The sequence below is a fragment of the Charadrius vociferus genome, unplaced genomic scaffold, assembly GCF_000708025.1.
Source record: "Charadrius vociferus isolate BGI_N301 unplaced genomic scaffold, ASM70802v2 scaffold529, whole genome shotgun sequence".
Classification (NCBI taxonomy): domain Eukaryota; kingdom Metazoa; phylum Chordata; class Aves; order Charadriiformes; family Charadriidae; genus Charadrius; species Charadrius vociferus.
Genome location: NW_009650172.1, coordinates 1,380,598 through 1,398,986, shown reverse-complemented (window position 1 = coordinate 1,398,986; position 18,389 = coordinate 1,380,598). Strand labels below are relative to the sequence as shown.

The window sequence follows — 18,389 nt, the reverse complement described above, 5'->3', positions numbered from 1 at the left end:
CAGGAATGGGACGCACAGGGAACTGCCCAGGTTCTCCAGCCTGTCCACTTGAGAGACTTGGGAGATTATCGGAGCCTCAGGACGGAAAGCAAACAGCCTGTATCAGGCTCCTGAGGAAGGCTGGGCTGTCTCGGTATTCGGGGAAGCAAAAATCACCAGGCTTGGTATTGTGCACCCTTATCGTCTCCTAATACGCAGCGCACCTCACCTTATCGGGAACAGTTCAGGGACATCCGCCTACCCGATACGTGGTTGGGGTTCTGAGGGACTGAGCAGGCAAGAGGTTTCTAACCCAGCTGGGGGCTTCAGTCTCTCTGCTTCTCCCCATCCTCTTGTTGGGCTCTAACGTGCTCCGTAGTACCACAAAAGTGTGCCCAACTGCTCTGCCTGCGGCGGGGAGAGCGCAGCAGGGGCTGCTCCTCTCCCGAGCCTTTCCCTCAGCTACAGCTCACTCCACGAATGTACTTCAAATCCTAATGCTCTCAGAAAGCAGTGCCGTCTCCCAGCCCTCCAAACAAACAAGCATCATGCATGTACGAAGGGAGAGTTCAAAGGAGGTGTAACACCTGGAATCAAACATCTGTTAGAAACTAATGCCTTTTGCATCCTACGCTCCTGCCAACTGCTCCAAGGCAAGTCCTAGAGGATCGTTCCAGCTACCTCCATGCTACAGAAATGCCATTCCCTGCTCCGCACACCTTGCTTTGTTTTTTTGCCACGTGTGGAGTATATGAGGTATATGAGTGCAGCTGCATCTCGAGCAGCAGTGGGGCTTTCTTCTGTACCATGCACAAGCAGGAGAGGATTAAATACCCTCAGCCTTTTTTTTTTTTTTTTTTTTTTTTTTTTCTTTCTTTAAAAACTGGGTTGGCAACACTGATGCTCCATTGTCTATTAACAAGCTGATTTGCTGAGCAAGTGATTTTTCTCTCAGCCACACTTTTTCCTGGGCGGTGGGGCAGGTACTGGTTTATTAGCAAAGAAACTTTCTTTCCTAATTCTTGGAAGAAGGAGCTCCAGGGAGGGGCAGGCTGCGAGGGCTGTTAGGAAAGTTTGTAGCTCAGAAATGAACGAGCAGCAGGTTTGAAACAAACCAAAGGAAGTTGTTTGTTTTTTGTTTTTTGGTTGGTTTTTTTTTTTCCACACAGAGGGCATAATTAAATTCTGGAACACATTGCCACAGGATATTGCAGAGGCCAAAAGTGTACTTGGCTTGCAAACAAGGTTTCGATCCATTTGGGATGGATAGCTCCGGTGGAGGCCATTAAACCCAACAACCCAAGAACAACTGTGTATTTGCACTAACGCAGGAAAGCAGGAGAAGGAGCACATTGCACGTGCCTTGTTTCTTATGCTCCTCCACTAAGCGATCAAAATTGGCCATTTTCAGAGAGACGTCATAGAGAGATGGCCAAGTGTGGCTATCTTGATGCTCTCATGTTGTGGGGACTATTTTGGACTGACCAGGTTGTGCCTCGGGTAGGTGCTGTGACTCAGGCAGCCCAGGATAGGCTGGTTATGCCGTGAATAGATACTCCATATGGCTCCGGTTGACAGGGACATCGTGTGCCCAGCCTGGTATCTGGTTGTCGCAGGTGCTGCCAGCAGTGTCGGCGCACAGCTGCCTGCTCTGCAGAGGTGTTGCCATGGCCAGAGCTTTCGGAAATGTTTTTCCAGCAGACAGTCCGGAGTGGGAGGTAGCGGCTTGTGCTGTGACCATAACAAGAGCCGACAAGGACACGCTGTGGCAATGAGACCAGCCTGGGCAAACATACCCTTCTCAGGGGTTAATCTTTTCTGCGGTGAAACCCTGAGCTCCCCAAGCCAGGGGCTGGCTCTGCATCACCTTGTACGCCACCGGTGATACAGCAGAGGAGGTGGGCTGCTGTAGGCAGGTTTCCCGAGGGCAGGCAGGTCTGGGAGCTGAAGGTTTGCTATCAGCTTGCAGGTATCGCTTTGCCTTCAATAAAGGTCTGCTGCGGGGAACATCTGCGCCACAGCTCCTGGCATCCCGGTCAGCCGTCCTTTGACAAGGGAGGATCGCACAGTGATCATTTCATTCATTCTCTGTCCTCTGTGTCCTTACACTGCCTCTGAACAGGAGAGAGGGATGGGAAGGAGCAGCACAAGGCAGACAGATGGCAACAGAGTGACAGAGGCTGCAGGCAGAGCGGAAAGCTGCTCTCTGTGCTCACCTTCAGGCACCAGAAGGGAAAGACCAGCAGGGTGCTGGGCAGAGGAATGAGGAGATCTTCATATCGGTGCAGGGACAGGTCTGCGGATGAATGAGAATCGCCTGGTGGGACAGAAAAAGCTGAGGGAGGAGGCACGGTGGCCAGGGCTGTGCCACAGGGCAGAGAGAGGTTGAGCGGTCCATGTCCTGCTGAGCACCAGGGCTCCTCACCTGCATCCAGCAGGGCACGTGGTCCCTCACCCAGCTCTTCATGCCAAGATGCTCTTGGACTCCTTCCCACAAAATTTTACTGGTCATAGGATAGCATATATTTTCCTCACACGGAAGCACAGATAGGGCATCAGAGGACTACCGGCACTCAGGTGATGTAGCCCGTATTCTCATTGCATGTTGAGTTAAGGTGCGGATGAGGACTCACAGGGTCAAACAGCTTAAGGTTAGAGCCCCCTCAAACGCTGGGCAGGGTTCCTCCTCTCTCCAGACTGGGGTGGGAGCTGAGCCTACAGCTCTGGTAGGTCAGATGGGAATTGTGTGCTGGGATCCCAGAAAGGATCTCACAGGCTTTGCAGCACCTAAATAAACAGCTGTTTTGCGAGCAGCAGAATTCATGAAGCTTGGTTGCCTGGGGCGCACTCTCTTGTGTGGATTCTCTGATGTCTAATAATCGGGTTGGGCTCACATTAGAGCCTTTTCTTCCAGCTGGGAGTCCTAATTTGGCCTTCTCTCCTCTCTCCTGTTGCTTTTCACAAGCTTGTGCAAACCTAACGCCTTTCAAGTCTTTACCTATCTGGTTAAATTTGGCTAAAACCGGCCAGTGGATCCAAAAAGTAGCAGGGAAGAGTGACAATGTCATCCCACGCAGCGTCTTCCCTCAGTGGTCTGCAGACAGGGGAATGATTATCAGTGCAAGGTAATTTGCATCCCAAGCATGAGGACAACGTGAAAGGCTCAGTATGAATTTTGGCAGCAGAACGCAATCAAGACAGCGCCCAGGATCCCTTGTGGGCTGTCACAGCCCATGCTGATGGTCACGACATGCCTGCTGGGCCAGCCAGTTTGCAGTGACCGAGGTATGTGGCCCTTGGCACAACCAGCCTCCACGGGAGCTGAATCCCAGAGAGAGAGAGAGATGCACGGTCCCAGCAGCAGCAGAGTTGGGGCACGCTCACACGACTCCCTGGCATGCTGCAGCTGGCTCTTGTACCAACATGTTTGGGCTGCTGCACCGCATTGCCCAGCCCCTGGGCCCCTCGCACCCTGCCTGGTGAGCAGCTCCCATGGAGCCCCCTTCCTACCAGCAGTGCCCATCTCCAGCCCCCAGGACTCTCTCTTCACAGGCAGCAGGTACCCCCTTGCCATCAGAGCCACCGGTGGGATCTGCTGTTTCCTCCCTGTCTCCTGGCTGTCCTAGCTGCCATCCTCGGCCAAGGAGATAGTCACCACCCCCTAGCACCTCCCTGCTTATCTGTGCCATGGCAGCTTATGAACCAGGGGTAGGATTACTGGGGAGGGCAGGAAGCAATCGGTGAGGAGGGAAAAACAGCTGGTCTTTTCAGGGGAAAGCAGAGGAAGGGGATTAGGAATAATGCATAAGGATGCTTCGCCCTGCCCTTGGCACAAGCAAGTCAACCTCCCTGATGTCATGCTTTCCCTGGGACAGGAGCCAGCAGCAAGGCAGTTGGCACTGCAAGGTTTCCTCAGACCCTCACCGAGGGCTCCACAGCTCTGGAGCTACGTGATTAACTCTTGCTGTAGAATGATGTTGCAATGCCAAGACAGATAAAGATCACTGACCCTTATAACTCTATGGGGAGTTCAAGCCTGTTCAAGTTCTCCTGTGCCTAACAGATGAGCTCCTGGAGGCTTACAACAATGACAGAGAAACCTCAGCTATGTGACATATCTGAGCCAGGCTTAGGTGTTGGCAGCAGCACAAGATCAGGCTCTCCCTGGGTTCCTCACAGAGCACTGGACACAAATGTGCATCGCAGGTTGAAGGATGCCAAGAGAAAGCCTTTGCCTTCAAGTGCAAGGTTTGGAAGCAAAGGCATGTAGCGCCTGCTTGCTCCAGTGGAGGGGCAAACCAGGGCAGCAGGGAGAGCAGCAGGGCACGGTCAAAGCCACGGGGAAGGGGCAATGGACGAGATGTCAGAGGGGGAAGAGGGTGAGCCGCTGGCCGGAGGAAGCCACAGTAAGATGGCATAGAGGAAGGTGCCTTTAGAGCCAGTTTGGATCTGAGCATCCAACTTGTGAAAAACTGGCACAGTGATAAAGATGGCAAAAGCATTCAACTGTATGGAAGAAGGAGTTGAACATCCGAGTAGCTAGGCACTTCCCGGCCACCCTTCCCATGTGGAAGGCCGTCCCACTCTCTCCTCTCCTGCACATCTAGCGCATGTCTTGCCCATCTGTCTTCACCGCTCCAGGGACAGCGTCCCACCACTTTCCCGCTGTCAGCCCTGAACAGTGATCCTAGCAGGACCCTTCACAGGTCCACTGGCTGTGGCAGACAAGACCCAGGGAAGGAAATGTCTCAGAACGAAGCATTTTTTACTAACCCCTGCAGCAATGCAGTCTGACTAGAGAAAAAGGGCATCCCAGCACCATGCCAGGCCTACCAACCTGGGGCCTGGCTTGTCCCACACAAGCCAATGACTCACAGGTTTCCCCCAGACTCCTTCAAGAGAGTCTGTTCCTCCAACACCCATTAGAGACTGCTGGTCCAAGCTCCCCAAGGTACCCAAACTGCCCAGGGTTAAAGCACCTGCCTGACCCAGCTGGCTGATGATGGGAGGACCATCTCCATGGTGTTCATAGGACCGTATCAGATCTGCTCAGGGACCTGTATGTGACCCCCTGGCACGCTGAGCAGCCCAAGAGTCACTGCTTCATACATGACACTCATTAATCCCATGGCTTTCCATGGCTCTGCGGCTGAGAAGCCCCTGGCACAGCCCACCTGGTCAGCACACAACCGCTTTACCACCAGGAGCAGAGCTGAACCATGAAACCGTTATGGCGCAGGATGTGGGCACTGCCCAAGGGCCACTCGCTGCGTGACAGGAGCAGCATTTCACGGGTCACTCTGAGCAAGGGCAGACCTCAGTTGTAAAAGGCACACGCACCAGGTTTTAAACGATCAGCCGCCTTGCTCCAGGCTGTCTAGCAATCTGGAAACAATTTCCAAAGGTCTGTCCAAGCCATTCGGAGATTGGAAAGTCGAGATGGGGAAGGAACAGCCCAACTGCGCCCTGGTGGAATCTGCAAGTCCAGCAAAAAGCTGTACCCGCACTAACATAGCCCCCAAGCAGGGTGGTGCAAAACACTGTTCTGCAAACACCAGCCCTAAGAAAACCATCTACAGGCACTGGAAAACCCCGAGATACATTGAGGAAGGAAATACCATAACTCCAGGGGCTCTTTTCATTAGTTTTCTGGTTTTGTGTAGTACCTCCAGGACGTATTCCTTCTGCTTTGCCGAAAAACCAAGCAGAGACTGCACAACCAAACGCAAGAGCAGGATCTCCAAGGACAGCACCAACCGCTAGCCTGGATTCAGCATCCCATTCAGAAAAACGCTGACTAGGTCACAGGAATGGCTCCATGCCATGGCTTGCGAAGGGATGAGTTGGTTTGTTTTTCAAAGTCCAAGAAAACAGTTCAAAAAATACTCGTCTCCCTGCAGAATTCAAACCGCGCAGGCCTGGCTTTGTGAGCGACCGGCAGGGAACTCCCCAAAACTGAGCAAGGCACTAAATGGAAAAGGATCTGATTCCCATCAGCATTGCTGTGGCAGAGGAGAGGGCAAACATTAACCAAGCAGCCCAGCCCCTGCACAGGGTGTACACAGGTTATTTCAGTGCCGGGAATCAAAACATCTCACAGACATGGCTCAACACCCGTACAAGAACTGTACTTTTTAATCTGTGACTTTCCAATGTGAAAAACCCAGGGACTGCTTTCTGGTTGATCCTAGTTGGCAGGCGGCTGTAAGGATAGTGCCCCAACTGTAGCTGAATCCCTTCTGCTCAGCTATCACCCAAGCCAGGAGAAGACAGATTCCCAACTCCAATTCACTTTCCTAAAGCCTTGTACCCACCATCTTATATGATTTACTTCCTTTGCTCTCTGTCTCTGTTCCCCAATGACCATTGAAATTCAGACCCACGATTAAACCCTGCCATCATTGATTATTCACCTCCCTCCCAGTTCCTAGTGCTTGTAGACTCCAACAAAGATATTGAGGTGCTTGGGGATGGTTTTGATCGGTACCTATCCCAGGGGAGATACTGTTTCTTGTAGTGAAGGGAAAAAAAAAGAGGGGGAGGCGGGGAAGGTGTGAGAGAGAAAAGAGAGAAAGAAAGATGAAGAAAGAGAGTTTGGAATGCATGCTGGCAATAAGGGAAGAATTGTCCTTGTTTCCCCATGAAAATGATGGTTTTTCTCTAATCTTATGATCTCAAAACTCTGAGCCAACCAGCCCCCCCCCCCCCCCCCCCCCCCGCGACTGGGCCAGGGGAATGCTGCCCTTGCTGCACTCAGCACTCGCTTTGTTTTTTGTTTGGGGTTTTTATTGCTTTTAAATACTCCTCTTGAAGCAAACTGAAAGGTGGGGCTGGGGCCACACCTGCTTCCCAGCAGGCTGCAGCACTTTTCTGCAACATGGCCGAAAAAACACAGCAGCCCCCTTACCGCAGGAGACCGCCAGGAGGACCCTCCAGATGACACCCCCCCCGGGCAATGCCCCAGCCGGCCGGAGTAGCCGTGCCCTGCACCGATCCCCCAAAAATCACCCATCTCCGTGGCCTCCCCACGCACGCGCTTTGAACCTCAGTGCTGTGTTTGTTCCTTCATTTCAAACCAACAGATTTGGGCATGTCTTTGACAGAGGATCACAATTTGGATGTTAAATTTAGACGCGCGCTTAGGCTCTGATTAGAGATACACCGAGTGTTTACTCGCTCTGTGGGGAGTTTGCATCTACAGGGCTGAGGGCGAAGCCCCTCGAGGCTCTCTGATGCTCACCTGGTGATTAGGAGAGGAGGCTGAATCACCACATAATGATGCCCTGGTATTTCCCTCCGTCAAGAGCGTGCCTTACCTTCCTCACTCCATCCCACCGATGGGCTTTCTCCAACACATCTGCCTCTCCACGTGCAACCTGCTCCAGGAGGGCATCTGTGCACAGGGGAGCCACAGAAGAGAGAAGCAAAGAGCTTTCAGGAGCAGAAATAACTGATCCCATGAGATGAGGGACCAGAGGCAGGTGAGGGTGTTTCAGTGTTTAATGCTTGCAGCTGATCTGGCAGCCCTGAAGTAGGTATGGCCCTTGCCACTGGTCCCATGGATCATGCAGTAATTACTGTCAGTACGAGGACACAGGGTAGCACAGCTCAAAAAAACAGGAAAAATAGTTCTGCTAATCTACAGGAAAAATCTGTTGCAGGCGCAGTTGATTTCACCCAGTTTCAACATGGAGATCCTTCAACTCCATTGCAAGGACCCTTGAGCTTGGCAGCACTACCCCTCCTTGACAGCCACCTACATCTGGGATGTTAAGGGCCAGTATATCGATTTTATGCTGTTTTCACCTTATACACAGCTTTCCTACCCACAATACAAATGTCATAGAAACCCACCTCATTTCTGCTAGTTCGTTACTGGCACCTTCCAGGGACAGTTCCAACAGGGCTTTCCCTGGAGCTGAGCCAAGGCAGTAGTTGACCAGATTTGCTCTCTGTTCAGAGCACTGTGCCCTGGTTTTCTGTTGAGCTTCACCATGGCCTTTGGAAAGGTCCCAGTCCCACCTGTGAATGGTTTTGCATTGTGAATGTGGTGTAAAGGATCCTAGAAGCAGGCGACAGAGTGGGGGCTGCACAGTTATCTCCTGGGAGATCTATTACACTTCAAATTGCATTAAAACCATGCTGGAGAAAAAGAAACCAGACATCCAGTGCATCATTGTTCTGCTACTAAAGAGGAAACTCCAGGCTACAAGTAGTAGGTGATGGTTTCCAGTCCTGGAGTGGGAAGTGTGAGCTCTCCTGGGAGCCCCAGGACACTCAACTGGAATAGGCCAACTCTTGAAGGACACTAGCGTCACCAACCCTCTCTATCTCATTCTTTTACCAAAGGATAAAATAAAGGAGGTCAAACATGGGTTTGTGTGGAACTGCTCAAGCAGTGATAGGATTTCCCAGCAATATTGGTACAGGAATTGTCCAAGTAGATGCACATGCAGTGACAAAGGTGATGAAATAGCGTGTCTCAGAGCACAGGCAGTTGCTGTCAGGGGACACGATGGGCTCTTTGTGCTAACGTTGGGGCTTTGGGTATGAGTCCTGCCACAAAGAGTAACTATTAGACTTCAAAAGCTGACAGTGATGCCTCCTAGAAAGTTCTCCCTAAATTCTGGCTGTGTCTTTCAAAGTTTCAGATCGTTTCCAGAGGAAATGAGGCTTCTGCCTCATGCCCCTTGTGCGTAGTTACTCTCCATCCTTCATAATAACTGCTGAAGCCATTGATTGCTTTCAGCCCAGCTTGTAATTGAGAGAAACGCTCTCAGAAATATGAGGTCATGACAGGTTTTGCAAAATAATTAGCTAGACAGAGGTGTACAACCCTGCTAATGCCCCCACAGAGGAAAAAACAGCAATGTTAGTGAAGTCCTTCTTAGATGTCAGAAAATCTACAGGCAAGAATGAGGTTAAGGACATTCCAGGAGAGATTCAGAAGAAAGTTTGCATCTTGTTAAACGCCAGAAAACCCACTCCTTGCTCGAGGTTGTCCTCCCATGTTGAATTGCTGGTGCCCAAGAAGGCATGTGCTCTGGCTCCAGCTTTTCTTGTGGTTATGGAGTTCATAACGTCTCTGCCTTGTGGGTTCTCTGATGTCTTATAAGAGATGAGTTCACATTGCCATTTCAGTACAATTCAATTAAAAAGTCAATTAGCCCAGATACAAAGCGATTGGCTTCATTAATTCTGCTGTTCGTGGAACAGCACTGTTTTTTGTTGCTGTTTTATTTTGCTGTCTTATTCTACTTCTGAATTGTATGTGACTTTTCCTGCTCCACAGTCCTAGTAGACACACGCGCACGCAGCATGCGTACATCTTCTTTAAATGTTGGAAGGGAGCAGCTCTAGGCAAGTCCCTACATGCTGCAAAACTCTTAAGCGTTGTTAAGTAACAAGCAGAGCTTTTAAGAACATGGTTTTCAACTTCTCAGAAGGAACCACATGCCTTTCTGGATCACCAAACTCTGTCCTTCAAGATTTTCTTTCATTTGCTGTGTATTTGGGACTATGTTGTATTTCCTAGAAGTGAAACGATGTCATAAAAAAAAAAGAGTCTGAATTTTGTCAAATGCAAATTGTGTTGACGTCTCTACAAATTCTGGTAGTTTCCCTTCTGCTTCAGACCATTTTTTTCAAAAAGGAATGACCACAGCAGGGAGACTGCTGGATGGTTGGCATCTATTGACCATGGAAAAGGGGATTTGAAGGAAGTATGACATTTACAGCTTTGTATTTATCAGTAATTAGATATCTCAGTAAGAGACTATGACACATATTGTTAGTCAGACTCCGATAATCTGTTCCTAACATTCGACTTGACTTATAAATTGAACTAGTTCTGGCTTTTAAAGAGATGAGTCTTGAAAAAGTGTCTGGAAAAACAAGTCTTCCCTGTTTAAATCAGGAATGTGCCAAATGACTGGCAGGTACTTGATATATAATTTAAATTTAAAAGAGGAAGAAACAGTTCTAGATAAAGATCTCCTGGAATATTTAGGGGAAATATATGCACCTATATTTAGCTTATCCCTGGTTTCAACCCTTAAATGCACACACAGCAGTACGCACTTAGCTTTTGAAAAGAACAGGCCTTGATCCTTTAACAAGCTCCACAAAGCTCACTAATAAAGTTACATCCTTGTTAATCACGTATGTGCTCCCCAGTTCCTTCTTTGATACACCTTGTTCACGGAGACAAATCGTGGAGGTGCAGATGTTTGGGAGTCGTCAGAGAAGGAAGTTGATGGTGGGTGGTCATGGATGGCAGATCCTCCGCGGGAATCCTGACCCTGGGGCTTCGCCGTGAGAAGGGAGGAACCAGAGAGATTACTCAGCAGCTGATGGTGACATGGTCAAAGTGCCTTGCTAGAAATCTGCTCTTTAAAGGCACACAGAGGAGGCAGCCAGGGTCAGACCTGCGAATTAGAAGAGCTGTGCAGTAACTGAGATACAACTTGACTAGGACCCAAGCTAAAGCTGTCGAAGAGGCCACACTGTAGAGCTGGCCATTCAGAAGGAATTTGCACAATTTAACAGGGCACCTCTGCTGGGGAAGGAGAACAGGTTGCTGTAGCAGGAGGAGAGGAAAGGGAAGACACGCCATGGGGAGAGACATCAAATCACAGTTTGTATATTGACTCTTGAAGATACTTTGCAAGAACTTGTGTGGAGAGAGAAGTTAAGATGGAGAAGGGAGGATGGAGAAACTAAACAGAAGTGAGGTTTGGATTGGGGTAGGGACTTCAAATGTGCCGTTTGACTAGAGAGAAGGCAGAACAAAGGGAGGGAGAGATCGTTTGCAGAATAGGAAGTCAGCCTGATCAGAGCATTTTGCAAGGCTTTTCACATTTTGCTCTCTACAAGGGCAAAAAAGGAAAGAAAGTGAATGGATCCCCAGCACAGGGATGTGGGGGGAGAGGTTTCTCACTGGGACAGAGAGAAGAAGAGCTGAGCTAACAACTGCATCAGCAAAGTCGGGGTAGACAGAGCAGGGAGGTGAGGCTGAGCCCATGGGGACTTTTTCCTCTAACACATTGGCCTTAATAAAAATTACCAGTGTTTTTCCTTTGACACCTACAGGACCCAAGGAGGCACCACACCATGGAAGTCACTATCAGGAGGCAGTTCCTGAGTTTTGCTGTTTTCCTGATGCACTGTGTCATCCGCAAGGCGAGCTGCGAGAAAGGCAACACTTCCCCTCTGCACTTCACCCACTTCTTCTATAATGCCACCATCTATGAGAATTCAGCCCCTAAGACCTACGTGGAGAGCTATGTCAAAATGGGTATTTACAAGACAGACCCTGAGTGGGACATCAGATACAGAATAGCCTCTGGAGACAACACTGGTCTCTTTAAAACAGAGGAGCACGTGATCGGGGATTTCTGTTTCTTGAGAATAAGAACCAGAAGCAGCAACACAGCACTTTTAAACCGGGAGGTGAAAGACAGTTATATGTTAATAATCAAAGCCACAGAGAGCACTTTTGCCTACGAAGCCTGGGCTAAAGTCTTGATCCACATTCTGGACAGAAATGACTTGAAACCTCTCTTTTCACCCCCCTCCTACAAAGTGTCCATCAGAGAAGACACTCCTCTGAAAACGGTGGTCAGCACACTCAGCGCCACTGATGCCGATGCTGGCCAGAACGCCGAGTTCTACTATGCCCTCAACACCAAGTCCAACCTATTCACCATCCACCCCACCACAGGAGCAGTTATGACCACAGGCAGGCTGAACAGCACCCATCGAGGCAGGCACCACCTGCAGGTTTTGGCTGTGGACAGAATGAGAAAGATCACAGAGGGGAATGGCTTTGGGAACTTGGCTAGCCTCATGATCCAAGTGGAGCCATCTGCCAGGAAACCCCCCTCTATCTCCTTGGTGAAGGTGACTTCACCTGACTCAGCCGAAGACTTTGTCTATGCAACTCTGTCTGTAGAAAGTGGTGACTCGGAAGCTGGGATAGATTCGGTTGACTTTGTGGATGGAGATCCGGGAAGACATTTCAAAGCCATCAAATCCTACTTTGGGAGCACTGAGTTCATGATTGTGTCAACCAAAGAGATCAACTGGCTACTTTACCCATTTGGTTTCAACCTCAGCCTGCAAGCCAAGGACAAAAGCAAGCCACCACTGTTCTCGCCTATTAAAGTTATCCATATTCCTCCCTCCAAGTATGTCTCTGCCAAGTTTGAGAAAGAAGTGTACCGGGTCCAGCTCAGTGAATTTTCCCCAGCTGGAAGCCAAGTTGTTATGGTGAAGATCATACCAGCCTTCCCAAATCTTAAATATATTTTGAGACCTACTTCTGACAGCACAAGCTTTAAAATCAATCCTCACACTGGACTGATAACTACAGTCAGAGCAATGGACTTCCATGAGCAGTCTCGTTTTGAACTTGAAGTTGCAACCGTTAACAGTCACGCATCCACAACTGTTGTCATTGACATCACTGACTGCAACAATCATGCTCCAAGTTTTACTCAGTCTTCATACCGTGGGGCCTTTGATGAAAATGTTCCTCCTGGTACCAGTGTCTTAACAGTAAGGGCTACAGATGAAGATGAAGGAGACAATGGCTTTGTCACCTACACCATAGCCAACCAGAAATCGGTTCCCTTTGTCATTGACCCCTATTCTGGCATCATTTCCACCTCCAAGTCAATGGACTATGAGTTGATGCAGAGATGGTATCATCTGCGAGTGTGGGCATCTGACTGGGGCTCACCCTTCCGCCATGAAACAGAGGTGTACGTCTCCCTCATGCTGAGCAATGTCAATGACAATGCTCCTGTGTTTGAGAAGGCAAGCTGCAGTGGCACCATCCCACGGGACTTTCCTGTTGGGAACCCTGTGGCCACAGTCTCTGCAATCGACAGCGATGAGCTGCAGCATATCAAATACGAAATCAAGTCTGGCAATGAGTTACGGCATTTTGAACTGAATCCCATCTCTGGAGTAATATCCCTTAGAATATCTCTGCGAGACCTTCCTTCTGAACCACCACTTTTCTACTCTTTGAAAATAACTGCAACAGATGGAGAGAACTATGCTTTGCCAACATCTGTAAATATCACTGTGGTCAGCCAAGGTCTCCCCGTCAAAATGCAGTGTGAGGAAACAGGAGTCTTGAAACAACTGACAGAAACTATCATACACTCCATTGAGTCTCAGTCTCAAGGCCACGGGCAGGATGATGAAACATCTCTGAACTTGCACCTTATAAACCATAATGCTCCAAAGTTTGATGACAGCTTTCCACGATCTATTGATATCATAGAGACTGTTCCCACCAACTCAACTATTGCTGACCTTTCAGCTATTGATCCTGATACTGGTTTTAATGGAAAACTGGTCTATGTGATCTCAGATGGAAATGATGACAGTTGCTTTACCATTGACCTGGAACTGGGTCTCCTTCAAGTCCTTTCTCCTCTAGATCATGAACGAACCAGCTTCTACATTCTTAACATTACTGTGTACGACCTTGGCACACCACAAAAATCATCTTGGAAACTCTTGGCTGTGAATGTGTTGGATACCAATGATAACACTCCTAAATTCCCACAAGGTGCCTACTGGGTGGCAATACCAGAACATGTAGCAACAGGGACAACAATAGCTCAACTGAAAGCAGAAGATGCTGATACAGATGACAATGGGAGAGTAAAATATTCTCTCCTAACCCCCACTGATAAGTTTGCCATTAACAGTGTCACTGGAGAAGTGACAGTTACAGGTGCCCTGGACAGAGAATTGTGGCCTTGCTATGTCCTGAAAATAGAAGCTAGAGACCAGCCCAAAACAGGTTACCAGCTGTTCTCCGTCACAGATCTCATTGTGACTCTGGAGGATGTAAATGACAACACCCCGCAATGCCTGCCAGCCCTCAACAGTGTGAAGGTCCCAGAGGACCTGCCTGTGGGAACCATTCTCCTGTTTCTGGAGGCTTTTGACCCAGACGTTGGCTCTGGGGGTGAGGTGAGGTACAGCCTCACTAATGACGAGGAGATGATGTTTCATGTGGATAAGATGACCGGGGCACTCCGGTTGGAGAAGGAGCTAGACTATGAGAAGAAGGACTCTTACAATCTAACCGTGCAGGTCAGTGACGGTGGGAAGCCCTTCTCTCGCTCTTCCCTTTGCCACCTGGAAGTGAACATCCTTGATGTCAACGAGAACTTGCACCCACCGCGCTTTGCCTCCTTTGTCTTCAAAGGCTGGGTGCAGGAGAACAGCCCCGAGGGCACATCAGTGATGATGGTCACAGCAAAAGATATCGATAAGGGGAAAGATGGAGAGGTTCAGTATTTCCTCCGAGAGGGCACTGGCCTGTCCGTCTTCCGCATTGAAAAGGACACAGGTAATGACAGCTTAGTTTAACGGTGTACCTTAAAGGCTTAAACTACATGCTGCGTTTGGCCTGACTTTTTGACACAACAGAGCATGTCTATATTCTCTCTCTTTACAAAGTTCCATGCATTCAAATCTTCCTTGCTTGCTCAGGGATGTACAATGTTCATCCCTTTATCTGGGGAGGAGAAAGCAGGGTTTGTTTCCTTAAAGGAATGGAAAATCAATGTCTGTCCTCCCCCAAAATACTCAAGTCTTCCCTTTCACTAGTGTACTAAATTACCTTCAGTACGAGCAAGCCCTCACCTTCCACACAATCTCACAGCCATACAAGATTGGTGCCACAGTTCGTACCTGCAGCAAAGACCAGGAAGCAGACTAGGGACACAGACTGGTCTGGCATTAAGGCAAAGTGGTCTGAGTTCCTTAAATCCCTCACAAGCACTTTCTGTCATTTTTCTAGGCACCATCCGGACCATAGGACCACTCGACCGAGAAGGAACGTCTCACTACTGGCTGACAGTTCTAGCTCTTGACCTGGGAACAATTCCTCTGTCTTCTGTGACTGAAATTTATATTGAAGTCACCGACACCAATGACAACCCACCTCAGATGTCCAGACCTGTCTTCTACGCCTCTGTGATGGAGAATTCCCCACCAAACACATCTGTCCTTCAGCTCGATGCTTTAGATCCAGACTCCAGCTCTGAGGGAAAACTGACTTTTCACATCCTAACTGGAAATCCTCAAGGACTCTTCACCATTAACCTCATTACAGGTAAGACTGACCCAACTAAGCATCTGTTTTTGAGGCTTCCAAGTGCCCAGAGGATGTTACATATTCAATATAAACAGCCCACACAGCTGCCTTTGTCACACCTTCCTTCTGCAGCAAAAGTCCTAGTCTCCAAACACGCTGCGTGGGGAAGCTAAGGATTGAAACCCTCAACCTGAGGGCTGCTATTTGCATCCAGATAGCTCTTAGAATGACACAAATGTGCTACTTTCAAAACCCTAAACAGAACCAAGCAGTTGCTTTTAATCTTCTCCCTTATAAACAACTGCCCTGTCGCACAACCTGAGCCAGGGAACACCCTGCTGGAGGTGACTATCTGTTCCTGAGACAGACCAAGGCAGGATTAATAAAAATGAATCCCACTGCATTTAAAGGCTCCACCCGTTCTCCGGCGCTATTAATGTAGTAAGTGTAGTAAGCCTCTTCTGCCATCTTCCTAGACTCTATCTTTCATCTGAGGATTAATTACCAGATCTTTCAGAGCCATCAAAAACCCGCTGATGTTTTGTGTAAACAGCTTCCTCAAACTATCCCAGCAGAGCTGACATTGGGCCAGTCTGGCAAGGAAAGCCGTGCCGAGCCCTTCCTTCGCTCCATCAGCTCCTGGGAGAAGAGGGAAGGGAGGGCACAGAGCCTGAGTATGGGAGAGGATTAATTGTGTGACTTTGATCTCCTGCAGGTGATAAAAGCAGTTCACCTCCTGCAGCGGGCTAGAAGCCTGCTCTCAGATGAGAATGGAGCTGGATGTATTGAAAAAGGCTAGTGCAGCTCTCAATTACTTGTTACCTGTGGTGTAACGGCTCTCTGGCAGTCTACAGCTGGCTAGGAGGGGGATGTTTGGAAAGAAATTGTTACGCTGAAACAATGAAATCCTTCTGGTTGCAGGAGATTCATAGGGTGTCTCTGTGTGGCACCATCTAGATACACATGGAGATGTCAGCTGTGACCACTGCTAGCCCCAGTTGTAGCTATCTCCACTGTCAGAAGCTTTTTAGACAGGTCAGGGCGTTGCTCTGCATACAACTTTCCCACATAGTCCAAACAACTATGCACTAATCAGCCCCACAGACAGCTTGGACAAATGCTGGGTTCCATGGAGAGGTGCCTTCAGAGGCGCTATTTTAGAAGACCGCTGCCTTTTTGATGGGATGTGGACCAGAAACAGCTATCAGGACACCAGGCTAGCTCCCCTCATCTGCTGAGCCCCAGCCTGCACCCGCGCACCCTGCAGGGAATTCAGCCTTCTCTGTGCCGCAGGCAGCGAGGCAAAACTTTCAGCCCAAGGTGAGCACAGCCCTCCAAAGCTGTCATGTTTTATGGTAAAACAAGCGACACTGGCAAAATCTTAACGTTTACTAATGAGACACCTCACCTCTAAGCCAACCCTTTAATTCCCATTTTAGACAAAAAAAGCTCTCTTGGGTATGAGTCATCTTCTATCCATCACTATCTACAGTCAGGTAATTTGCATGTGAAGAGTGATAAGTTTGTCAGGCCTGTAAAAAACCCATGGGCTGATCTTATCTCTTGGACAGTTGCTGGAGGTCTTTTCTTTAAACCCTGAGCTTGGAGGTTGTTTAAGGACCTGCTTCCAAGCCTGATGAGGATTCAGTTATCCGTTGTTTTACTTGCATGTCACCCAAACGAACAAATAATTACCTGCAAACATTGGCACAAACTGAGCAGTTTATATCCTCATGCTTACAGTATCTAAGAGAAGTCATCTGCTGCTACTGCCAGAAAGAATATCACAGCTTGTCTACATTTCAGGGCTGTAGGCAGCTTATTTGAAACCCTGTGATATTTTCATTCTGCAGACAAGGGCATGCTAGTTGCTCTGTTAAGTAGAAGAAAAATATAATCTTTGGTCTCAGCCTGGTAGTGCAGCATTGGAAGATGAACTGCTGGTCTCCCAGTTCCTGGTCATTCACATCAGTGCAGGGTTGTATTGAAAAAAAGGGCTATCCCAGTGCAGCCCAAATCAAACAACTTACATTTGAACAGGAGACGAGAGGAAGCACTGTAAGTATCTGAGCAGTACAGTGCTTCTAGACCACTGATGTTTATTCTGGGTTTTTAGTTAGGACATGTCCTTTGTTTTTCAAGTGGAATAAATGCATCTCTTCTTTTACTACCTAGAGGAAATGATCACAAAAAGACCCAGAAACATTTCAGTTCTTGAAATGCCGGAGATCTATGTGATCCAGATTGCCAATACTCCTTCCGTGGTCAGTCCTAAATCCTATGACAGCAAAAGAGTTTGAGTAGGCAGAGCTGCTTATCTGTGATGAAGCTGAATCTCTGTCACATTATTCAACGATAAACACTGAAGTTTCAAGAGGAAACCACAGAGGCTGCTGCTCTTAGTCACACGATCTGTGCAAAGGACAGGATAATCTGCGTGTGTCAGGAGTTCCTCCAGCACCTGGATCAGAAGGGAGACTCCTACACGTGGAGAAGACTATGATCGAGACCTTTCCTCTTCTGTTCCACGCTGTCATCAAAGGACAAATAAGTCGCATTGGCACTGAAATAAGCCAAAGCACAAGAGGGCCAGAGGTCAGTCTGGGTCTCTCTTAGGCAGAGTGCTCCTAGTAGGAGCCCCTTGGCAGAGGGGGAGGAGGAGGAAGCTTATCACATCCCATTAACAGGAATTAAGGTCCTGATTTACAGTTACAACAGGCAGGTCTACATGCAGAATAACCCTGCAGAACAGCCCTAGATAATTATTCAGGGCTCGGTGCCACACTATTGCAAGTAACCAATTTCTGATCCTAGAGTGGGCTAGCTGCACATTTGATCCAGTATCTCAACATGAGGGTGGTTGGCCAATGGAGACCTACCCAGCAAGGGCCCTTGACTTCTCCTCCTGAGGCCTTGCAAGGAGACAGGGATGGCCATGATAACTGTCTCTCAGCAGGGCTTGGCTGGTCCAGCATCCCTGAACTACCACAGAAGGGCTCTAAACTCTTCCAGCTCTCAGTTCCCCAAAGAGGGTGGAGAAAAAAAGAGGGAAAATAAATGAAAGGCTAATGAGAAGAGGGAATAAAACTGCGCAGTGAGATGAAAGCTTTCTGCCATTGGCAATGGAATCTCTCCAGCCCAGCCTGGCAGCTGGTGCAGAGCAGTGTTTGTGGGAGACAGAGAGATAGTTAGATACATGGAGAGATGGAGAGATAGTAGAGTTTGGGGTATTCTTTTGCTGGAAAGGTTTTCAGCTTGTTTTATGCAAGGTTTGAAGTCCCTG

General features: G+C 48.7%; 1 protein-coding gene across 1 annotated transcript in view; it reads left to right on the top strand.

Moving 5' to 3' along the window:
- FAT2 (FAT atypical cadherin 2) overlaps nucleotides 1–18,389 on the top strand; it is a 62,855-nt gene that overhangs the window by 5,413 nt on the left and 39,053 nt on the right. Inside the window, exons 3-4 of the mRNA XM_009892638.1 lie at nucleotides 11,071–14,356; nucleotides 14,810–15,124. Coding sequence (XP_009890940.1) covers nucleotides 11,092–14,356; nucleotides 14,810–15,124 — 3,580 coding nt within the window. The 5' untranslated portion in view covers nucleotides 11,071–11,091. The remainder of the gene's footprint in view (nucleotides 1–11,070; nucleotides 14,357–14,809; nucleotides 15,125–18,389) is intronic.